Here is a 24,304-nt window from a genome sequence, read left to right on the forward strand (position 1 = left end):
CTGGATGACCCCGCGGAGCCGGGCCGGGGGTGACACAGCGCTGCGGGATCGGGGAGGGCCCGAGGAGGACAAAGGAGGGTGGCACGCAGGGACCGTGCGGGGAGCACGGGACGCCCGGATGGGATTTCTTTGCTGTGGAGGGCAGAAATACAAAGATTTAATTCAGCCCCCGCCGCCTGCCCCCCTCTGGGGGCCTCTCGGTGTCACCCGCGGAGCTGGGGCAAGCCCGGGGTGTCCCCAGCGTGGCGAGGTTGTCCCTTGTCCCTTGTCTCTTTTCCCCTGCGGCCGGAGCAGGTCCGGTCACCCCATCCCGCCCCACGGGGCCGCGGTGGCATCGGCGACCCCACCCCGCTGGGGACACGGCGGGGACGGGGACGGAAGGACAGGGACAGACAGACGGACGGACGAGGAGAGGAGGGGACGCAGAGGGGGCAGAAGGACGGACAGACAGCGCGGGAGGGAAAGCGATGGATGGGCTGAAGAGCTCGGGGCGAGCGCACCCCAAAAGCGCTCCGGGGGCCGGGGGTGCCCGGGGGGGCCCGGGGGGGGCCCGGGGGGCTCGGGGGGGCTCGGGCTTTGTGTGGCGGCGGCGGAGGGTGCGGGCTCGGCCGCTCCGTGATGCTCCGGGGGCGGGGAGGAGGAGGAGGAGGAGGAGGAGGAGGGGGAGGGACTTGCAGCCCTTTTCTGGCCGCCGCCGCGGCGGAGAGCGGCAGAGCGAGGGCAGCCCGGCCGCGCTCCGGCTCCCGGGGGTGTCACCGGCCCCGCTGCCCCCCGCCATGGCCGGGCTCCTGCCGCTGCTGCTGCTCCTGCTGCCGGCGGTGAGTGCGGGGAGCAGCGCCCGGGGCAGCCCCCGAGCCCCGGCGGGGAGGGGATGCAGCGTCCCGGGGGCACCGGGAGCGGCCCCGGAGGCACCGGGGGATGGAGAGTGCCCGAGGCACCGGGCGGGGGCGGGATGGAGGGGCCCGGAGGATTCGCACGGGGGTGTTCGGAGGGTCGCGGGGGCTCCGGGATGGGAGCCCCGCGGGTGAGGGGCAGGGGACAGCGCAGGCGGGAGCGGGGTCCCCGCCGTGCGGGGCTGGAGGGTCCCGGGGGCACCGGAGAGCCCCGGGCGGGGCGGGCAGAGCTCTGTGGGGTGCGGAGAGAGGGGGCGTGCGGAGCTGGGTGGGGATGGGGGTCCGGCAGCCCCTCCGGTGCCGCTGCCCCGAGCGCTGCCGCTGCAAAGGGTGACGGAGCCCCAGCCCGAGGGGAGCGGGGGCAGAACCCCCCCGGTGCCTTCATCACCTGCCCCCCGCGCATCCCCCAAACCTCTGCCAGACTTTCCCGGCTCCGAACTGCCCCAGAGCTGAGGCTGAGACCCTTTTCCCCCGGGCAGAGCCCTCGCCCTGTGCCGCAGACAAAAAACTTCAGGGCAGGGCCCGGGGGGGCCAGCAGAGAGGGGAGTGCCCGGAGTGGGGCCGGGGTGTCCAGACCCACAGCTGGGACAGGAACGGGGCTTTTTTGGGGGCAGGATTTGCCGGGGGTCCCAGGGGGGCCGTCAGGCAGCCGGACACCCCTCGGGCAGGATATTGAAGGCAGAGTTCAGCGGCTCCGGGCAGGGGCTGAGGAGCGGAGCGGGGCTGGCACCGCCGTGCCGGGGGGGTCCTTCCCCCTCACCCCCACGGGATCGGGGGGTCCAAACTCCCCCGGGACCGCTGGGGGGTCAGGAGAGTCCGGAGCTGTCCCAGCCGGATGGATCCCAACCATCCCCCCTTCCCCCGGGCGTCGCCCTCTCGCCCCCCCCCGCCTGCTGCAGATGTCCCCAAATCGCCGCTGCCCTGCCCCGGGGTCACCTCGGGGGCTGCGTCTGCCCTCCGGAACTGCACCTGCGGGGCTGGGAGCGTCCCGGGGGGACAACGGGGACCCCGGCTGTGCCCACACAGCTGTGCCCGCATCCCAGGACCCCCCGCACCCCGAGACCCCCCGAAACCGCCGGGATCCCCGCGCCCGCCGCTCGGTACCTCCCAGGGCCGGCCGGAGCCGCGGCGCTCGGACGTGGCTCCCCGAGCTGCCCAAACTTCGGGAGCCGCTGGGAGCCGGGATTTGGCCTCTCCCAGGCGCGGTGCTCGGCCAAGAGAGGCAGAGCGCGCCCGTCAGGCTCGGATCTCGCCGCCGGGCTCGGATCTCGCAGCCGGGCTCGTCTCCAGCTGGAGCATCCCCGCCTTGCCAGGGCTCCGAAATCCCGCTCGGAGCGGCTCCGTCCTCACCCAGCAGCGCCTGCCCGGCCTCCAACCCCCCCGAGCCGGCTCCTAAAGCAATTTCGAGCTTCCAGAGGTGTCGCCTGCGCCCTCCCGGCCGGGCCAGCTGTCAGGGTGCTTTATGGCGTTAATTCCGCGGCTTTGTCACCGGCACCGCGCTAATAACGCGCGCATTTCCGCGGCCTAACGCGGACCAGGTGCCCCTTCCCCGGCTCGGGGGGGCTCGGAGCCCCCAGCCCCGAAGGGAAACCCCCGGAGCGAGGGGGCCCGCGGCACCTGGAGCGGGGAATCGCCTTTTCCGCGGCGAGCGGGGACCGTGGGCGGGGGAGGCGGCGGGGAGGGGACAGGTGGCCCGGGAGCGGAGCCGGGTGGCCCGGCCAGGCCCGGCCCACGCGGGCTGCTCGCAGCTGTGGGGAGCTGGAAGGTCAGGGTGGGGAGAGGGTTTGGGGTACGGGGAGATCTGGGATGGCAGGAAGGTCTGGGATCATGGGAAGCTTTGGGATATGGGGAGATCTGGGATCAGGGGAAGCTTTGGGATCAGGGGAGATCTGGGATCAGGGGAGATCTGGGATCAGGGGAAGATTGGGATCAGGGGAGATCTGGGATCAGGGGAAGCTCTGGGATCAGGGGAAGCTCTGGGATCAGGGGAAGATCTGGGATCACGGGAAGATTGGGATCAGGGGAAGATTGGGATCAGGGGAAGATTGGTATCAGGGGAGATCTGGGATCAGGGAAAGCTTTGGGATCAGGGAAAGCTTTGGGATCAGGGAAAGCTCTGGGATCAGGGAAAGCTCTGGGATCAGGGGAAGCTCTGGGATCAGGGGAGATCTGGGATCACAGGAAACTCTGGGATCAGGGGAAACTCTGGGATCAGGGGAAGATCTGGGATCAGGGGAAGCTCTGGGATCAGGGGAAGCTCTGGGGTCATGGGATGCTCTGGGAACCGGGGAAGCTTTGGGATCAGGGAAGCTCTGGGATCAGGGGAAGATCTGGGATCAGGGAAAGCTCTGGGATCCCAGGAAGCTCTGGGATCACGGGAAGATCTGGGATTACGGGATGTTCTGGGATCAGGGGAGATCTGGGATCAGGGGAAGCTCTGGGATCAGGGGAGATCTGGGATCATGGGAAGTTCTGGGATCAGATCATGGGAAGCTCCAGGATCATGGGAAGCTCTGGGATCAGGGAAAGCTCTGGGATCTCTGGGATCTCTGGAATCTCTGGAAGCTCTGGGATCGTGGGATGCTCTGGGTGCCCCGTGGCCAGCCCGGTCACTGCCAGCCCCATTCCCGGCTGCTGGAAGCGCATCCCAGGGAAGGGTGAGCTGCCAAACCCTGCCCCAGTGGGATGGGCTGTGCCCAGCTTGGCTCCAAAACCCCAAATGTGCCCCCCACGGGTGGGCACCACCTCACCCCAAACCCCTTCCCAGGGGACATTCGGGGTGCTGGGGGCGTTCACGATATTCCAAACCCTCCTGGAGAGGGAAAAGGGCTTGGAAAAAGGGCCTGGGAAAAGGGATTGGGAAAAAGATCTGGAAAAAAGGGTCTGGAAAAAGGATCTGGGAAAAGGGATTGGGGAAAGGATCTGGGAAAAGGGATTGGGGAAAGGATCTGGGAAAAGGGATTGGGAAAAGGATCTGGGAAAAGGGATTGGGAAAAGGTCTGGAAAAAGGGTCTGGGAAAATGGTCTGGAAAAAGGATCTGGGAAAAGGGATTGGGGAAAGGATCTGGGAAAAGGGATTGGGAAAAGGATCTGGGAAAATAGTCTGGGGAAAGGGTTTGGAAAAAGGGCCTGGGAAAAGGGATTGGGAAAAGGATTGGGAAAAAGATCTGGGAAAATGGTTTGGGAAAAGGGCTTGGGAAAAGGGTCTGGGAAAAGGATCTGGGAAAATGATCTGGGAAAAAGGGTTTGGGAAAGGATCTGGGAAAAAGGGTTTGGGAAAAATAACTGGAAAAAAGGTCTGGGAAAAGGGTTTGAGAAAAGGATCTGGGAGGAAAAGGGCCTGGGAAAAGGATCTGGAAAAAAGGTCTGAAAAAATGTTCTGGAAAAGGGTCTGGAAAAAGGGCCTGGGAAAAGGGTCTGGAAAAAGGTTCTGGAGAAAGGGTCTGGAAGAAGGGGCTGCCAGGGCGGGCTGGCGGAGCCGCGGCGGGGAGGGGGAGCGGCCGCCTCGCAGCGCGGGGTAATTGGAGCACTTTGTCATTCAGCTGCCTGGAATTGGCGCTCCATTGTCTCGGCCCCGCCGGATGCGGCGTGCGGAGCTCCGAGCGCCGCACCGAGCGCGGGGACGCGGCCAAGGCGCTGACGAGGCCGCCAGATGCTCCCCCGAGCCTCTCCCCCCCTTCCCCTTCCCCAAAATCAGCCGTGGGTGGGTGGCGGAGGGAGGGAGCGGCGCGGGGATGCGAGCGGAGGAGGGCTGGCAGGGCTGGGAGCGGCGGGACAGCGCTCCTGCACCCCGGGCTCCGGCCGGGAGGGGTTTTGGGGGGCAGCTCGGCCCTCCCCGGGCTGCAGAGGGGTGGCTTGATGAATTCAGGTGGCTTTCAGGCGTGGTGACGGGTTGTAGCAGCAGGGACACCCGGTGTCACCAGACGGGGAGGTCACCAAAGCTCCTGCCGCTCCCTCAGCTCCCCATTTCTGGTGTCCAGGGGGGTTTGGGGGGGCAGAGGTGCCCCCCAGGCTCTCCAGACCCTCCATCCAGCCGGGAATTCCTCCTCTCCTCTCAGCCGGGAAGGGCTGAGCCCCCCGAGGGTGGCACAGCGCCCTTAGGGGAGGTGGCTGAGGGAGGGACAAGGACAAACAGAGGCCACATCACCCCAAACCACCCTGGGGTTCGGCGAGCTCCCTCCAGACACAGCGCCTTTCCCAAGGAGTGAATTTTGCCTGGAAAAGCGCTTTTCCCCCCAAATCATCCCCAGGGCAGGCCCTTCCGGAGCTGTCACATCCCCGGGGGGGGTGACAGGAGTGACAGGGGTGACAGGAGTGACCTCCCGGCTCTGCTCTCCCGCCAGGGCCCCGGGGCTGGCGCCTCCAAGGACGATTGTGCCTCCAGGCTGTTCACGGCCGGCGGGGAGTGCTGCCGGCTCTGCAACGTGGGCGAGGGCGTGGTGCAGCCCTGCGGGGTCAACCAGACGGTCTGCGAGCCCTGCCTGGACAGTGAGTACCCCCAGGGCCCCCCAAACCCCCCCTCGTGTCCCCCCCTGGAAGGGTCACAGCGTTCCCAGGAGGGGCTCGGGGTGGATCATGGGGAAAGGATGGGTTAAATTGGGGGATGGGTTAAATTGGGGGATTCTTCACCCAAAATGGGAGTTTGGGGTGTGGGGAAGGGCAGAGCCCCACAGTGGGGTCTGGGCAGGGCTCTCAGGCACGGGGAGGGGGGGGGGTTGGGATGGTCCCAGGCACAGGTTTGGGATGGTCCCGGGCTCAGGGAGGGTTTGGGATGTGCTCAGGGGAGTTTTTGGGATGTGCTCAGGGGGGGTTTGGGATGTGCTCAGGGGGGTTTGGGATGGTCCCAAGGCTCAGGTTTGGGACGGTGCAGTGCTCAGGGGGGGTTTGGGATGGTCCCAGGCTCAGGATTGGGATGGACTCAGGCTCAGGTTTGGGATGGTCCCAGGCTCAGGGAGGGTTTGGGATGGTCCCAGGCTCAGGTTTGGGATGTGCTCAGGGGGGTTTGGGATGATGCCAGGCACAGGTCTGGGATGGTGATGTGGTTTTGGGGGGTTTGGGATGGTGCCTTGCTCGGGGGGGCTTTGGGATGTGCTCAGGGGGGGTTTGGGATGTGCTCAGGAGGGTTTGGGATGATCCCAGACATAGCTTTGGGATGGTGCCTTGCTCAGGGGGGATTTGGGATGTGCTCAGTGGGGTTGGGATGTGCTATGGGGGGTTTGGGATGGTGCCTTGCTCGGGGGGGGTTTGGGATGTTCTCAGGGGGGTTTGGGATGTGCTCAGGGGGGTTTGGGATGTGCTCAGGGGGGTTTGGGGCGGGGAGGGAGCAGACAGGAGGCAGAGGAGGCTGGAGGAGCCAAGCATGGACAGAGCAGAGCCAGGGCAGGGCTAAAAATACCTGAGCGTCCTGAGAAATCGATGGACAGCCCTGCCTGCCCGTGCCCGGCCGGGAAACGGGGCCGGATCCCTCCTGGCCGAGGGGATGGATCCCAGGGAGGGATGGATCCCAGTGAGGGATGGATCCCAGTGGGGATGGATCCCAGTGGGGATGGATCCCAGTCAGTGATAGATCCCAGTGAGGGATGGATCCCAGTGAGGATGGATCCCAGGGAGGGATGGATCCCATTGGGTATGGATCCCATTGGGGAATGGATCCCAGTGAGGGATGGATCCTAGTAAGGGATGGATCCCAGATCCCAGAGAGGGATGGATCCCAGTCAGGGATGGATCCCAGTGGGGGATGGATCCCAGAGAGGGATGGATCCCAGTCAGGGATGGATCCCAGTGGGGGATGGATCCCAGTGAGGGATGGATCCCAGTGAGGGATGGATCCCAGAGGGGGATGGATCCCAGAGAGGGATGGATCCCAGTGGGGATGGATCCCAGAGAGGGATGGATCCCAGTGGGGATGGATCCCAGAGAGGGATGGATCCCAGTGGGGATGGATCCCAGAGAGGGATGGATCCCAGTCGGGGATGGATCCTAGGGAGGATGGATCCCAGTGAGGGATGGATCCCAGTGGGAATGGATCCCAGTCAGGGATGGATCCCAGAGAGGGATGGATCCCAGTGAGGGATGGATCCCAGTGAGGGATGGATCCCAGTCAGGGATGGATCCCAGTGGGGATGGATCCCAGTGGAGATGGATCCCAGTGAGGGATGGATCCCAGAGAGGGATGGATCCCAGTCAGGGATGGATCCCAGTGGGGGATGGATGGATCCCAGAGAGGGATGGATCCCAGTGGGGATGGATCCCAGTGAGGGATGGATCCCAGTGGAGAATGGATCCCAGTGGGGATGGATCCCAGTATGGGAAAAGTTCCTCCCCACCCTCAGCTCTTCCCTGAGAGGGATTTTGGGGCGTCAAGGGAAGGAAAACTGCAAACCCTGCATCTGTCCTTTGCTGGGATGGGGAGAGGACCCCTATGGCCCTGAACCCCCTGGACCCCCCCGGATCCCCCCGGATCCTGCTGCCACAGGCCGGGCAGGTGGAGGCAGCCCCGCTCCTGGCACAGCCTCCCGACTGCACCCCAGGAATGTGGGCACGGCCGAGGGTCCCCACCTGCCCCCGGGGCTGCCTCCTCCGAGCACTCCCTTGGACGCGTTCCCGACCCGCGGGGGGAACGTTCCGGAAAAAACCCGCTGCAACCGAAGCCCAGCCCCTGCCAAAGCCCGGGGGGCTGCCAGAAACCACCCCAAAAGGGAGGGTTCGCTCTAATTCCCCCTTTTTCCCCCATCTCAGCCCCCCCAGGGCTGCCTGATGATTTATTTATCCTCCGGGGGAGGGAGGGCTGGGGGCGAGGGCCCCGTTTGGAGCTGGGCTGTAATTGCTCAGCTCAGATCCCTTCGGCTGCCACTGCAAATGTGCCCACTCAGCCGAAAGCCTTTCCTGGCCACTTCCCCGCTCTAATGGCGCCCATCAATAATTCAGGATAATGCGAGGCATGAGCCCAGGTTAATGGGAGCCGCGTGTGCCGCCCCGGGGCTGCTCCGGCGCTGCTCGGGCACGGGGCAGGGCTGGCAGCGGCGGGGACGGCGGGGCCCGGGGAGCCGCGGCTGCCCCGTCCCCCGGAGTGGCCGAGGATGGACTCGGGAGCAGCCTGGGGTAGCGGGAGGGGTCCCTGTCCAGGAGCTGGGTGGGGTTTGGATTTGGGTCTCCTGTCCCAAATCATTCCCGGATTTTGTGACTCTGCGTCCTCTGCAGGTCCAGGGAAAGCCAGGACACACAGGCACGGGGTGAGGGAAGGTGTTGGGGATGGGAAAAATCCGAGGCTGGGATGGAACCTCCATCCCTCCCCCGCGGTGCTTCATCCCCCGCTGGATCAGCACGAAATTCCCGTCCTTGGTCTCCCCGGGGAAGACGCTGGGAGCCCGAACCCATTCCCAGCACCATCCCTGGGGCTGACCAGGGGTCGCAGGGATCGCAGCCGCGCTCCCCGGCCCCTTCTCCATCCCTGGGGCTGGAATTTCCCCGGGATGGGGCGGGAGCTGCGGTGGGATCGCCGGGAGCGGCCGGCGCGGGGGCAGCAGCGGCAGCTGCGCCCTCCAGGACGGGCTCCGCTGCCTCTTCCGCGGCTAAAAATATCCCCGAACTCCTCCGGGAGCGGGCACGGCGGGGCCGGGGATTGATTTCCCCCGCAGCGCGTCCTGCGGGGTGAAACCGGAGCGCAGGAGGAGCCGCGGGGTCAGGCAGAGTCAGCGCTTCAGCGCTGTCACCGCCACCGCGCCCGCAGCGGGGACGCGCGGGGCCCCGGGGACACCGGCAGGATGTGGGGGGGATGTGAGGGGCGGGGATGGCCCGGGGGACCGGCGGGAGGTCAGAAAGGGGAATAAAATCGGGAATTAGCGCGGGGACGGGAGCGGAGAGCGCTGGGATGGGCACTTGGGCAGCGCAGCCGGCTGGGCCCTCGGGGAGATGGGAATTGGGGAGGGAATGGGATGAGGAGGTGGGAATGGGATGAGGAGGTGGGAATGGGATGAGGTGGGAATGGGATGAGGAGGCAGGAATGGGATGAGAAGGGAATGGGATGAGGAGGAAGGAATGGGATGAGGAGGTGGGAATGGGATGAGGAGGGAATGGGATGAGGAGGCAGGAATGGGATGAGGAGGAGGGAATGGGATGAGGAGATGGGAATGGGATGAGGAGGAGGGAATGGGATGAGGAGGAGGGAATGGGATGAGGAGGCGGGAATGGTGCAAGTGTCAATGGGAAGCTGAGCCTGGAAGGATGCTCCAAACTGGGAATTGAGGTGGGAATGGGGATGAGGAGGTGGGAATGGGGATGAGGAGGTGTGAATGGGATGAGGAGGTGGGAATGGGGTGATGAGGCGGGAATGGGGAAGATGTTACTGGGAAGATGAGCCTGGAAGGAAACTTGGAACTGCAGAGGAATGGGATGAGGAGGCGTGAATGGGATGAGGAGGAGGGAATGGGATGAGGAGGTGTGAATGGGATGAGGAGGTGGGAATGGGGAAGGTGTTACTGGGAAGCTGAGCCTGGCACTATGCTCCAAACTGGGAATTGCTGGAGAATGGGGGAAGTGTGAATGGGATGATGAGGCGGGAATGGGGAGGATGTTACTGGGAAGATGAGCCAAACTGGGAAGCTCCAAACTGGGAATTGCTGGAGAATGGGGAAGCTGTCAGTGGGAAGGGGAACCCGGAGTGTGCTGGAGCTGGGAATCTGGGAATTGTGGTTAGAATGGTGCAGGTGTTAATGCAAAGCTGAGCCTGGAAGGATGCTCCAAACTGGGAACTGCAGAGGAATGGGATGAGGAGGCGTGAATGGGATGAGGAGGCGTGAATGGGATGAGGAGGCGTGAATGGGACGAGGAGGCGTGAATGGGATGAGGAGGGGGGAATGGGATGAGGAGGCGGGAATGGGATGAGGAGGCGGGAATGGAGAAGGTGTTACTGGGAAGATGAGCCTGGAATGATGCTCGAAACTGGAAATTGCAGATGAATGGGATGAGGAGGTGGGAATGGGATGAGGAGGCGGGAATGGGGAGGATGTTACTGGAAAGTTGAGCCTGGAAGGATGCTCAGAACTGGGAACTGCAGAGGAATGGGATGAGGAGGCGTGAATGGGATGAGAAGGTGGGAATGGGATGAGGAGGAGGGAATGGGATGAGGAGGCGGGAATGTGATGAGGAGGCGTGAATGGGATGAGGAGGTGGGAATGGGATGAGGAGGTGGGAATGGGGAAGGTGTTACTGGGAAGCTGAGCCTGGCACGATGCTCCAAACTGGGAATTGCTGGAGAATGGGGAAGGTTCGAATGGGCTGACGAGCCTGAGAGATGTGGAGCTGGGAATTCCTGCGGGAATGCTGGAGGCATTGACGGGAAGCAGAGCCGCAGAGGCGCGACCCCCAGAGCGCAATGAAGCCGGGCTTCGCTCCCACCCCTCTCCCTCCATCAGGCGTCACCTTCTCGGACACGGCCAGCGCCACGGAGCCGTGCAAGCCGTGCACGCAGTGCGAGGGGCTGCAGAGCATGTCGGCGCCCTGCGTGGAGACCGACGACGCCGTCTGCCGCTGCGCCTACGGCTACTTCCAGGACGAGAGCAGCGGCGGCTGCCGCGAGTGCCGCGTCTGCCAGGTGGGCTTCGGCCTCATGTTCCCCTGCAAGGACTCGCAGGACACCGTGTGCGAGGAGTGCCCCGAGGGCACCTTCTCCAGCGAGGCCAACTTCGTGGATCCCTGCCTGCCCTGCACCACCTGCGAGGAGAACGAGGTGCTGGTGCGGGAGTGCACGGCCACGGCGGACGCGGAGTGCCGGGGTAAGAGGGGTCGCTGTGTCATTGTCACGGCTCTGGGGTAAGAGGTGACACTGTCACGGCTCTGGGGTAAGAGGAGTCGCTGTGTCATTGTCACAGCTCTGGGGTAAGAGGGGTCACTGTGTCATTGTCACGGCTCTGGGGTAAGAGGAGTCGCTGTGACACTGTCACGGCTCTGGGGTAAGAGGGGTCACTGTGACACTGTCACGGCTCTGGGGTAGGAGGGGTCGCTGTGTCATTGTCATGGCTCTGGGGTAAGAGGGGTCATTGTGTCATTGTCATGGCTCTGGGGTAAGAGGAGTCGCTGTGTCATTGTCACGGCTCTGGGGTAAGAGGGGTCATTGTGTCATTGTCACGGCTCTGGGGTAAGAGGGGTCACTGTGACACTGTCACGGCTCTGGGGTAAGAGGGGGTCATTGTGTCATTGTCACGGCTCTGGGGTAAGAGGGGTCATTGTGTCATTGTCACGGCTCTGGGGTAAGAGGGGTCACTGTGACACTGTCACGGCTCTGGGGTAAGAGGGGGTCATTGTGTCATTGTCACGGCTCTGGGGTAAGAGGGGTCATTGTGTCATTGTCATGGCTCTGGGGTAAGAGGAGTCGCTGTGTCATTGTCACGGCTCTGGGGTAAGAGGGGTCATTGTGTCATTGTCATGGCTCTGGGGTAAGAGGGGTCACTGTGTCACTGTCACGGCTCTGGGGTAAGAGGAGTCGCTGTGTCACTGTCACGGCTCTGGGGTAAGAGGAGTCGCTGTGACACTGTCGTGGCTCTGGGGTAAGAGGGGTCACTGTGACACTGTCACGGCTCTGGGGTAAGAGGGGTCGCTGTGACACTGTCACAGCTGTGCTGCCACCGCAGGGGCGTTCCCGGTGTGTGCCCGGTGTGTGTCACTGTCGTGGCTGTACTGCCACCTCAGGGTCGTTCCCGTTCCCGGTGTGTGTCATTGTCACGTTCCCAGTGTGTGCCCGGTGTGTGTCACTGTCACGGCTGTGCTGCCACCGCAGGGATGTCCCCGGTGTGTGTCACTGTCGCGGCTGTACTGCCACCGCAGGGTCATTCTCGTTCCCGGTGTGTGTCACTGTCACAGCTGTGCTGCCACCGCAGGGACATCCCCGGTGTGTGCCATTGTCACGTTCCCGGTGTGTGTCATTGTCACGGCTGTGCTGCCACCACAGAGATGTCCCTGGTGTGTGTCACTGTCACGGCTGTGTTGCCACCACAGGGACGTTCCCGGTGTGTGCCCGGTGTGTGTCGTCACGTTCCCGGTGTGTGCCCGGTGTGTGTCGTTGTCACGTTCCCGGTGTTGCCACCGCAGGGACATTCCCGGTGTGTGTCACTGTCACAGCTGTGCTGCCACCACAGGGTTGTTCCCGGTGTGTGCCGTTGTCGCGGCTCTGAGGCCACCGCAGGGTTGTCCCCGGTGTGTGTCACTGTCACGTTCCTGGTGTGTGCCCGGTGTGTGCCCAGTGTGTGTCACTGTCACGGCTGCTCCAGAGGGGCTGATCCCACCAGGGCTGCTCCCACCAGGGCTGCTCCCACCAGGGCTGCTCCAGCCAGGGCTGTCCCCACCAGGGCTGCTCCCACCAGAGGGGCTGATCCAGAGGGGGCTGATCCCACCAGGGCTGATCCCACCAGGGCTGCTCCAGCCAGGGCTGCTCCCACCAGGGCTGTCCCCACCAGGGCTGCTCCCCCCGGGGCTCCTGGCAGCCCAGCAGCGTTTCCAGGCGGCAGTGGCGCCGCTCCCTGCCCCGAGCGCGGCGGGAGAAAAGCGCTTTGTCCCGGCCGCCGCCGGGCCGGGCGGCTCCGCCAAGGGGTCGAGTAAATGGAGCCACAAGTCAAGGACACAGGGCTGGCTTTGTCCCTGGCGGGCCCTGGAGCGGCTCCCAAAGGGCAGCGGGGGCCGGGACACGGCAGGGCAGGAAAAGACAGGGACAGGGACATGGCAGGGCAGGATGGGACAGGGACAGGGACACGGCAGGGTGGCACTGGGACACGGCAGGGCAGGATGGGACAGGGACACGGAGGGCAGGATGGGACAGGGACATGTCAGGATGGCACTGGGACACGGCAGGGGGTGACAGGGGGGTGACAGGGGGGTGGCAGGACGAGGTCCCAGCTCTGGCCGGGTTCCTGGCTCAGCCTCGCTCCAGGATGGGCTGGGGGAGGTAACCCGGCCCTGGCAGCGGGCAAAGGCCTGGAGAGGGAATTGGGATAGGATGGGATGGGATGGGATGGGATGGGATGGGATGGATGGGATGGATGGGATGGGATGGGATGGGATGGATGGGATGGGATCAGTGGGATGGGATGGGATGGGATGGGATGGGATGGGATGGATGGGATGGATGGGATGGGATGGGATGGGATGGGATGGGATGGGATGGGATGGGATGGGATGGGATGGGATGGGTGGGATGGGATCAGTGGGATGGGATGGGATCAGTGGGATGGGATGGGCTGGGATGGGATCAGTGGGATGGGATGGGATGGGCTGGCATGGGATGGGATGGGATGGATGGGATGGGATGGGATGGGATGGGATGGGATGGGGTGGATGGGATGGGGTGGGATGGGATGGGATGGGATCAGTGGGATGGGATGGGATGGGATGGGATGGGATGGGATGGGATGGGATGGGATGGGATGGGATGGGATGGGATGGATGGGATCAGTGGGATGGGATGGGCTGGGATGGGATGGGGTGGATGGGATGGATGTGGCACCCAGGTGTTGCGTTTCCCTGGGCAAGCCCAGACGGCTCCGCCACTCCTGGGACACGCCCGGGCGTGGCAGGATCCATCGGGGTCACTCCCGGCCGGAGCCGCGGGGGCCGGGAAAGGGGCAGAGCCGGGGCCTGGCGCGGCGGGAGCGGCTCCGAGCGGGGCGAGGGGCACCTGGGCTGTGTCACCCGGGCCGTGTCACCCCTCCTGGGTGGGTTTGGGGTGGAGGGGTGGCCTTTGGGGGCGCTTCCCTGGATTTGGGGTCGGCCGTGGGGCTGTGCCCCGAGGGGGCTGTGCTGGGACAGCGGTGACACCGCCACAGCCACCCCCGGGGCAGGGGACAGCTGTGGCCTGTCCTGACCCCGATGTCCCATCCCCTCCCCCTGGCAGGGCTCCACCCTCGCTGGACCACGCAGGCCCCGTCCCTGGGGGGCTCCGAGAGCCCCGAGGTGGCCACCAGGGAGCCGCTGAGCACCGAGGTGGCGGCCAGCACGGCGGGGGACACGGCCACCACCGTCATGGGCAGCTCGCAGCCCGTGGTGACCCACGGCGGCAGTGACAACCTCATCCCCGTCTACTGCTCCATCCTGGCCGCCGTGGTGGTGGGGCTGGTGGCCTACATCGCCTTCAAGAGGTACCGGGATGGGACAGGGACAGGGACAGGGATTTGGGGACAGGGATGGGACAGGGACGGGGACAGGGACAGGGACAGGGATGGGATAGGGATGGGACAGGGATGGGACAGGGACAGGGACAGGGACAGGGATAGGGATGGGGACAGGGATGGGACAGGGACAGGGACAGGGATGGGACAGGGATGGGATAGGGACAGGGATGGGATAGGGATTTGGGGAGGGGGGAACAGTGGGACCCCCACTCTGGATGTGCCACAGCCACAGGGGACCAGGACGGGCGGATTTCCAAAATTGGGTGAGGGGCGAGGAGGGAGGTGGCAGCAGGGTGGGGGACCCACTGCACCCCTGTCCTTGTCCCTGTCCCATCCCTGTCCCCCTTGTTCCTGTCCCTGTCCCCTGTCCCTGTCCCTGTCTCTGTGGTGTCCCTGTCCCCATCCTTGTCCCTGTCCCTGTCCCATCCTTGTCCCATCCCTGTCCCTGTCCCCGTCCCTGTCCCATCCCTGTCCCTGTCCCTGTCCCTGTCCCTGTCCCTGTCCCTGTCCCTGTCCCCATCCCTGTCCCTGTCCCCGTCCCTGTCCCCATCCCTGTCCCATCCCTGTCCCATCACTGTCCCCGTCCCTGTCCCTGTCCCCGTCCCCATCCCCATTCCAATTTCCATTCCCGTTCCCGTTCCCTGTCCCATCCCTGTCCCATCCCTGTCCCATCCCTGTCCCTGTCCCCATCCCTGTCCCTGTCCCATCCCTGTCCCTGTCCCATCCCCGTCCCCGTCCCCATCCCTGTCCCATCCCTGTCCCTGTCCCCATCCCTGTCCCCATCCCTGTCCCTGTCCCCGTCCCTGTCCCCATCCCTGTCCCATCCCTGTCCCTCTCCCTGTCCCCGTCCCCATCCCTGTCCCTGTCCCATCCCCGTCCCCATCCCCATCCCCATCCCTGTCCCTGTCCCTGTCCCTGTCCCCGTCCCTGCAGTGGTTCCAGGGCAGAAACCCGAGTCTGGGACAAGCCCCAGGGGAGGTGCCAGCCCGTGCCATCCCGGGGATGTCCCCTGGCTGTCCCCGCAGGTGGAACAGCTGCAAGCAGAACAAGCAGGGCGCCAACAACCGCCCGGTGAACCAGACGCCGTCGCCCGAGGGGGAGAAGCTGCACAGCGACAGCGGCATCTCCGTGGACAGCCAGAGCCTGCACGAGCAGCAGCCCCCCGGGCCGGGCACCCAGGGGCCAGGTGGGACCCCCGGGGCGGGCAGGGGCACCCAGCGTGGGCAGGGGGCACCCAGGGGCCAGGTGGGACCCCCGGGGTGGGCAGGGGCACCCAGGGGTGAGGTGGGACTTTCTGGGGTGGGCAAGGGGGACCCTCTCGGGTGGGCAGGGGGCACCCAGGGTGGGCAGGGGGGACCCCCTGGGGTGGGCAGGGGGCACCCAGGGGCCAGGTGGGACCCTCTGGGGTGGGCAGGGACAATCTGGGATGGGCATGGATATGCCAGGGATGGGTGGGGACAATCTGGGATGGGCAGGGACACCCTGGGATGGACAGGGAGGATGGACAGGGACAATCTGGGATGGGCAGGGACACCCTGGGATGGGCAGGGACACCCTGGGATGGACAGGGAGGATGGACAGGGACACTCAGGGATGGGCAGGGACACCCAGGGATGGGCAGGGACGATAGACAGGGACAACCAGGGAAGGGCAGGGACACCCGGGGAAGGGCAGGGACAATCTGGGGAAAGGCAGGGACACCCTGGGATGGACAGGGACGCCCCGGGAAGGACAGGGACACCCAGGGAAGGGAAGGGCAGGGAGGATGGGCAGGGACATTCAGGGAAGGGCCGGGACAATCTAGGGAAGGGCAGGGACACCTAAGGATGGACAGGGACACCCGGGGAAGGACAGGGACACCCGGGAAGGGCCGGGCAGACACGCACACCCCCGGGGCACCGTCCCATCCCTCTCCCCGCTCTCTCCCCGCAGCCCCCAAGGCCGAGGGCAGCCCGTACTCGGCGCTGCCGGCCAGCAAGCAGGAGGAGGTGGAGAAGCTGCTGGGCAGCTCGGCCGAGGAGACGTGGCGGCGGCTGGCGGGGGAGCTGGGCTACAAGGAGGAGCTGATCGAGTCCTTCACGCGGGAGGAGGCGCCGGCGCGGGCGCTGCTGGCGCACTGGGCCGGCCGCGAGTCGGCCACGCTGGACGCGCTGCTGGCCGCCCTGCGCCGCCTGCAGCGCGGCGACATCGCCGACAGCCTGGCCAGCCAGTCCACCGCCACCTCCCCCGTCTGAGGGGCGGCCCCCGGGGACGCTGTCCCCGCCCGGTTCCCCCCGGGGGATGCGGCGGGGTCGGTCCCCGTTGCGGTACCGGGCCCTTGGTGGTGTCGCCATCCCGCCACCGCCCCCGAATCCCGGCTGCGGGATGGATGGACAGATGGACAGATGGACACGGGGGAGACCGCCGTGCTCTCAGCCCTCTCCTCTCCTTTCCTCTCCTCTCCTTCCAGCCGCGTCTCCCCGGGGCTCCTCTTCCTCCAAACGCCCCCAAATCCGGCGGTTTTCCCCCCAAACCTGGAGGGCGGGGCTGGGGCGCCCTGGAGACCCCGCCCCAGAGTTTGGGGGCTCGGGGGGGCTGGGGGAGGGGATCCTGCTCCCCACACTGTGAAATTTGTGGGGCGGCCTCCCCACAGCTCCGCGGGGATTCGGGGGGCGCGGCCGCCACCGCCCCGGACACTGAGGAGCAGATTTTGGGGTGCCAACACCCCCCCGTGGGGGCCGCAGGGGACACCGAGGGGACACCGAGGGGACACTGAAGGTGGAAAGCGCTGACCAAGTGCCTGCCCCCGCGGGGACACCCCCAGGGCTCCACTCCGCCCTCCCGCCCTGTCCCCGCTGTCCCCGAGCTGCCGGGACCGGGCCAGGCCACCCCTGCCACCCTCGCACTGTCCCCGCTGTCCCCACCCTGCTGAAAGGGCTCCTGCTGTGCCAGCACTGTGAAGGGTGACACCGGGAATGTCCCCGGGGTGACACCGGGAATGTCCCCGTGGGTCCCTCTGTCCCCGGGGTGACACCAGGAATGTCCCCGCGGGTCCTTCTGTCCCCAGGGTGACACCGGGAATGTCCCCGCGGGTCCCTCTGCCCCCGGGGGTGACACCGGGAATGTCCCCGCGGGTCCCTCCGCCCCCAGGGTGACACCGGGAATGTCCCCGCGGGTCCCTCTGCCCTCAGGGTGACACCCGGAATGTCCCCGCGGGTCCCTCTGCCCCCGGGGTGACACCGGGAATGTCCCCGGGGTGACACCAGGATTGTCCCCGCGGGTCCCTCTGCCCCCGGGGTGACACCGGGAATGTCCCCGGGGTGACACCAGGATTGTCCCCGCGGGTCCCTCTGCCCCCGGGGTGACACCGGGAATGTCCCCGGGGTGACACCGGCACATCCCGGGGAGGTGACATCGCTCAAAGGGCATTTTGGGGTGAGCTGCCACCGGCCTGGGGATGTCCCCTGAGCTGCCACCAAGCTCCGGGCCATGTCCCCAAGGCCAGGTGTGGCCGCTGCCCCCGGGCCAGGTGTGGCCGCTCCCTCCCCTCCGGATTCATCCCAAAATTCCTCCCCGAAGGCAGAACCAGGATTTGAGATCTGTAAATAGGAATTCGGTGTTTGTCCCAGTGTGACCCCCCTGGGGACAGCCCTGTCCCCTCCCCGCCTCCCCCTTCCCTCCCACCTCGTTTCTGGCCCTAAAGGCCCCGTGGGGAGGCAGAGGAACCCCAAAATCCCCCAAAACCACCCCAAAAACCCCACGGCAGGGCTCGGAGCCTCCCAGGGGCTGGAGCTGTGTCCGTGGGATTCCAGATCCCCCAGAATGTTCTGGAAGTTTCCCTCCCTGCCGTGCTCTGGGTGATGGAGAACTCAGGCTGGGATTTGGGGGATTCCTGCCGGGATCCCTTGGGAAGAGCCACCTCTGGCTGGTAAGGCTGGAAAATCCCAAATCCGAGCCCCAAATTCCTCTGAATTGCCCAAATCCAGGGAAATTTGCCCCAAATTTCCAACCCCGCTCACGGTGGGCTGGGAACTCCCAGCTCCTGCCAGAGCGAGGCACAGGGGGGTGGGTTTGGGGTGGGTTTGGGACGAATTTGGGGTGGATTTGGGATGAATTTTGGATGGATTTGGGATGGATTTGGGGGATGAATTTGGGATGGATTTGAGATGAATTTTGGATCAATTTTAGATGAATTTGGGATCAGTTTGGGATGGATTTGGGATGGATTTGGGATGGATTTGGGATGGATTTGGGGTGGATTTGGGGTGGATTTGGGGGATGGATTTGGGGGATGGATTTGGGATGGATTTGGGGGATGAATTTTGGATGGATTTGAGACGAATTTTGGATCAATTTGGGATGGATTTGGGGTGGATTTGGGGCATGGATTTGGGATGGATTTCGGCTGAACTTGGGATGGATTTGGGGGATGAATTTGGGATGGATTTCAGATGGATTTGGGATGAATTTGGGGGGTGGATTTGGGGGATGGATTTGGGATGGATTTGAGATTAATTTTGGATCAATTTTAGATGGATTTGGGGGATGGATTTGAGATGAATTTTGGATCCATTTTAGATGGATTTGGGGGATGGATTTGGGATGAATTTTGGATGGATTTGGGATGGATTTGGGGGATGAATTTGGGATGAATTGCAGATGAATTTGGGATGGATTTGAGATAAATTCTGGATCAATTTTAGATGGATTTGGGATGGATTTGGGGTGGATTTGGGGGATGAATTTGGGATGGATTTGGGATGAATTCTGGATCAATTTTAGATGGATTTGGGATGAATTCTGGATCAATTTTAGATGGATTTGGGGTGGATTTGGGATGAATTCCATCACTGGGCACCTTCAGGTATTTCCCACCCTTCTGGGTGCTTTGGAAAGCGACTCCAGGACAAACTGAGGGTGCCTGGAACGAGGTGCCCAAACCCAAACTGAATTTCCTGGAAGAGCCAGCCGGGAATTCTGTTCCTCAGGACATCCTCACCCTCAGGTTTTCACCATCACAGGAAGGCATTTCAGCACCCCCAGCCCCAAAAATCCGATTTTCAGGGCCGGGGGAACCGGGGACAAACTCAACATCCAAAGAGGAGCCAGGGGCTGCCTCAAACCCCTCCTGGCTGCGGGGAAAAAATGAAATAAAATTCAAAAAAAACCCCAAAAAACCTTCTAAAACCCCAAAGCCAGGAGGGAAACCCAAGCCAAAGCCAGAGCTCGTTTCGTGTTGTACCAAGCCCGTGTGTTGCTCCACTCCCCACTCTGTAATTCCAGGGCCGATTTTGTAGGATATAGAAGGATTTGGGGGGGTCTGGGGGGGTCTGGGGGCAGCATGAGCCGGGGGGGATGCACGGGGGAGGCCCAGGGGGGTGGAATTTGTCCGTGTGTATCCTTGGGATGCCAATAAAGAGCATCGTTGTCGTCGTCCCGCTCGCTTCTTCCCGCTCTCTTTCCCTCAAAAAAATCGAAACCAAACTGGGAATTCGGGATGAGGAAAATCCCTCGATGGGGTTTTCACCCTTTCCCATTTTCCATTCTGATCCCAAATCCTTGAATTCCCAGAGCAGGAAGCGAGGTGGGCTTCGTGTGTGGGATCAGGGACAGCAGCCAGATTTATGGGGAGAGAGGGAAAAAGAAAAAAAAAGGAAAATTAGGAATAAATGTGGAAAGGGGCCTGATGTTCTCAGGGGCTGGGGGAAATCCCTGGAAAAGCTCCTTCCCCTTTTTTATGGGACTCTGGGGAGGGCCAGAGCTGCTTAATCCCACATCTGCTGCCAGGGGGGAACAGGGCCAGACCCCCGCTGGATCCGCCGGGAAAAATCCCAAACTCCTCCCCAGCCCCAGGCCCTGGGAAAACGGTGCAAGGGCTGGGAAAAAAACGGGGAAAAATTCCAAATTCAACGCGGCAGAGGCGATTTTCACTCGGCCTCCCGCGGGGAGCCGGGAGCTGCCCTTGGAGCAGGGGAGGGGAAAAAGGGGAGGGAAAAAGGGGAGGGAAAAGTGGGGAGGGAAAAGGGGGGAGGGAAAAGTGGGGAGGGAAAAGATGAGAGGGAAAAGCGGGGAGGGAAAAGTGGGGAGGGAAAAGCGGGGAGGGAAAAGAGAGGGAAATGTGGGAAGGGAAATCTGGGAAGGGAAAAGGCGGGAGGGGAAAGTGGGGAGGGAAAAGAGGAGAGGGAAAAGCGGGAAGAGAAAAGCGAGAAAGGAAAAGAGGGAAGGGAAATCTGGGAAGGGAAAAGCGGGGAGGGAAAAGGGGGGAGGGAAAAGCGGGGAGGGAAATCTGGGAAGGGAAATCTGGGAAGGGAAAGCGGGAAGGGAAAAACGGGAAGGCAAAAGCGGGGAGGGAAGAGCGGGAAGGAAAATCTGGGAAGGGAAAAGCGGGGAGGGAAAAGAGGGGAGGGAAATCTGGGAAGGGAAAAGTGGGAAGGGAAATTAAGGGGAGGGAAATCTGGGAAGAGAAAAGCGGGGAGGGAAAAGTGAGAAAGGAAAAGAGGGAAGGGAAATCTGGGAATGGAAAAGAGGAGAGGGAAAAGTGGGAAGGGAAAAACGGGAAGGGAAAAGCGGGAAGGGAAAAGCGGGAAGGGAAAAGAGGGAAGGGAAAAGCGGGAAGAGAAAAGTGAGAAAGGAAAAGAGGGAAGGGAAATCTGGGAAGGGAAAAGAGGAGAGGGAAAAGTGGGGAGGGAAAAACGGGAAGAGAAAAGCGGGAAGGGAAAAGTGGGAAGGGAAATCTGGGATGGGAAAAGTGGGGAGGGAAATCTGGGAAGGGAAAAGTGGGGAGGGAAAAGTGGGGAGGGAAAAGAGGGAAGGGAAAAGAGAGGGAAATCTGGGAAGGGAAATCTGGGAAGGGAAATCTGGGAAGGGAAAAGAGGAGAGGGAAAAGCGGGAAGGGAAAAGTGGGAAGGGAAAAACGGGAAGGGAAATCTGGGAAGGGAAAGGGGGAAGGGAAAAGTGGGGAGGGAAAAGCGGGAAGGGAAAAGCAGGGAGGGAAATCTGGGAAGGGAAATCTGGGAAGGGAAAAGAGGAAGGGAAATCTGGAAAGGGAAAAGCGGGGAGGGAAATCTGGGAAGGGAAAGTTGGGCTTCCCAGGATCAGCGGCTCCCGGTCCGGCCATCCCAAATCTCCCCGGAATTCCCCCTGGAGCTGCCCCCAACCCCCCCCTGTTTCCCCGCACTTTCTCCCGGTTCCCATCCCGGGTTTTTGGGGGGTTTGGAGCCGTTCCCGATCCCAGCGGGGTCCCGGGGCGGGATCGGCCCCCCCGGTGCCCCCGGGCTCAATCTGCCTCCCAGATGGAGCCGCATTCCCGGTAATGGGAAGCAGTCGGAGCGAAGGGCGCTGCTCCATCCCCCGGGACCCTCCGGAGCCCCGGATTTTCCAAAATATCCCGCGGGAAGCTCAGCCCGGGCACGCGGGACCCCCTTTGACCTTCCAGGACCCTCGGGAGAGCCGGGAAGGCCCCGCCTGGAAGGGATTTAATTCCAATTTCCTGCTCCGGGATCGCGGTTGAGCCTTTAATCCCGCCCGGCGCGGGGGTCGCGACCCCGGCACCGCCTCCCGCTCCCATTTCCCGATCCCGGCCCCTTCCCAGTCCGGACTGGGAGCGACTGGGCCGGGCCGGGGTCCTGCGGGTCCCCTGGGGGAGGGGGCCCTGCCCCAGCCCAGCGGGGATCCCCCCGGGATGGGGGAAACACAAGGAGCCCCAACCCCCACCCCCAGCTGGGGGGGCACGGAGGGATTTGGGATCCTGAGGGGTTTGGGATCTGGAGGGGTTTGGGATACAGAGGGATTTGGGATCCGGAGGGATTTGGGGTCCTGAGGGGTTTGGGATTGGGAGGGGTTTGGGATCCTGAGGGATTTGGGATCTGGAGGGATTTGGGATCTGGAGGGATTTGGGATCCTCAGGGATTTGGGATCTGGAAGGGTTTGGGATCCTGAGGGATTTGGGATCCGCAGGGATTTGGGATCTGGAAGGGTTTGGGATCCTGAGGGATTTGGGATCTGGAAAGATCTGGGATCCAGAGGGATTTGGGATCCTGAGGGATTTGGGATCTGTAGGGATTTGGGATCTGTAGGGATTTGGGATCAGGAGGGATTTGGGATCAGGAGGGATTTGGGATCCAGAGGGATTTGGGATCCAGAGGGATTTGGGATCAGGAGGGATTTGGGATCCAGAGGGATTTGGGATCTGGAAGGGTTTGGGATCCTGAGGGATTTGGGATCCAGAGGGATTTGGGATCCTGAGGTATTCGGGATCCGCAGGGATTTGGGATCCAGAGGGATTTGGGATCTGGAGGGATTCGGGATCCAGAGGGATTTGGGATCCAGAGGAATTCGGGATCCTGAGGGATTCGGGATCCAGAGGGGTTTGGGATCCTGGGGGATTTGGGATCCTGAGGGATTCGGGATCCGCAGGGATTTGGGATCCAGAGGGATTTGGGATCTGGAAGGATTTGGGATCCTGAGGGATTTGGGATCCAGAGGGATTTGGGATCTGGAAGGATTTGTTCCCCAAGCCCCCTTTGGGGTGTGAGGGGTGAAACTCCAGGGAATTCCTTTGGAATGTTCCCCCAGGGTTCCCAAACCCCAATCCCGGTTCAGGAACCCCCGGGAATTCCGGGGCCGGGAGATCCGGGTGGGATCCTCGGGGTGGGGACGGACCCAGAGCTCCCAGAACCTTCTGGAAAAGGAGAATTTTCCCAAGAAAAATTCCCTGCTCCAGCTCCCCCCACGCTTCCCACGCTCCGTGAGAGCCGAGGAAATTCCAGCTGCACCTGGCAGGGAGGGAGGGAGGGATGTGGGAATTTGGGGAGGATGTGGGAATTTGGGGAGGATGTGGGAATTTGGGAAGGATGTGGGAATTTGGGAAGGATGTGGGAATTTGGGAGGAATGTTGGAATTCTGAGAGGGATGTGGGAATTTGGGGGGGATGGGGGAATTCCAGGGGGATGTGGGAATTCGGGAGGATGTGGGAATTCAGGGGGATGTGGGAATTTGGGGGGATGTGGGAATTTGGGGGGATGTGGGAATTCTGAGAGGGATGTGGGAATTTGGGGGGGATGTGGGAATTCAGGAGGATGTGGGAATTCAGGGGGATGTGGGAATTTGGGGGGATGTGGGAATTTGGGGGGGATGTGGGAATTCAGGAGGATGTGGGAATTCAGGGGGATGTGGGAATTTGGGGAGGATGTGGGAATTCAGGAGGATGTGGGAATTCAGGGGGATGTGGGAATTTGGGGGGATGTGGGAATTTGGGGGGATGTGGGAATTCTGAGAGGGATGTGGGAATTTGGGGGGATGTGGGAAGTTGGGGGGATGTGGGAATTTGGTGGGGATGTGGGAATTCTGAGGGGGATGTGGGAATTTGGGGAGGATGTGGGAATTTGGGGGGGATGTGGGAATGTGGGGGGAATGTGGGAATTTGGGGGGGATGTGGGAATTCCAGGGGGATGTGGGAATTCCAGGGGGATGTGGGAATTTGGGAGGATGTAGGAATTGCAGGGAGGATGTGGGAATTTGGGGGGATGTGGGAATTCTGAGGGGGATGGGGGAATTGCAGGGGGATGTGGGAATTTGGGGGGGATGTGGGAATTCGGGGGGATGTGGGAATTTGGGGGGATGTGGGAATTTGGGAGGATGTGGGAATTCTGAAAGGGATGTGGGAATTCTGGGGGAATATGGGAATTTGGGGGGAATGTGGGAATTTGGGATGATGTGAGAATTTGGTGGGGATGTGGGAATTCTGAGAGGGATGTGGGAATTTGGGGGGATGTGGGAATTTGGGGGGATGTGGGAATTTGGTGGGGATGTGGGAATTCTGGGGGGATGTGGGAATTTGGGATGATGTGAGAATTTGGGGGGATGTGGGAATTCTGGGGGGATGTGGGAATTTGGGAGGAATGTTGGAATTCCAGGGGGATGTGGGAATTTGGGGGGATGTGGGAATTCAGGGGGATGTGGGAATTTGGGGGGATGTGGGAAGTTGGGGGGATGTGGGAATTTGGTGGGGATGTGGGAATTCGGGGAGGATGTGGGAATTTGGAAGGAATGTTGGAATTCTGAGAGGGATGTGGGAATTTGGGATGATGTGAGAATTTGGTGGGGATGTGGGAATTTGGGATGATTTGAGAATTTGGTGGGAATGTGGGAATTCTTGGGGAATGTGGGAATTCCGATGGGGATGCAGGGCCAGGACTGGGATCCGCTCTCCTTCGGGAAGGGGCCTGACCCCCCCAATTCCCTGGAATGGGATCCCTGGAGTGGATCAGCCCATGG

At 62.7% G+C, this 24,304-nt stretch overlaps 1 protein-coding gene across 1 annotated transcript; it reads left to right on the plus strand.

The window, feature by feature from the left end:
* Positions 1 to 725: 725 nt before the first annotated feature.
* Positions 726 to 16,376, plus strand: NGFR (nerve growth factor receptor). Its single transcript, XM_084222290.1, has 6 exons — positions 726 to 818; positions 5,237 to 5,381; positions 10,307 to 10,666; positions 13,774 to 14,017; positions 15,076 to 15,236; positions 15,983 to 16,376. Exons 1-6 carry the CDS (start codon positions 777 to 779, stop codon positions 16,282 to 16,284), a joined length of 1,254 nt encoding a protein of 417 aa, XP_084078416.1. The 5' UTR covers positions 726 to 776; the 3' UTR covers positions 16,285 to 16,376.
* Positions 16,377 to 24,304: the final 7,928 nt, after the last annotated feature.

This window comes from Fringilla coelebs, assembly GCF_963513975.1.
Source record: "Fringilla coelebs genome assembly, chromosome: 27".
In the NCBI taxonomy this organism is placed as follows: Eukaryota; Metazoa; Chordata; class Aves; order Passeriformes; family Fringillidae; genus Fringilla; species Fringilla coelebs.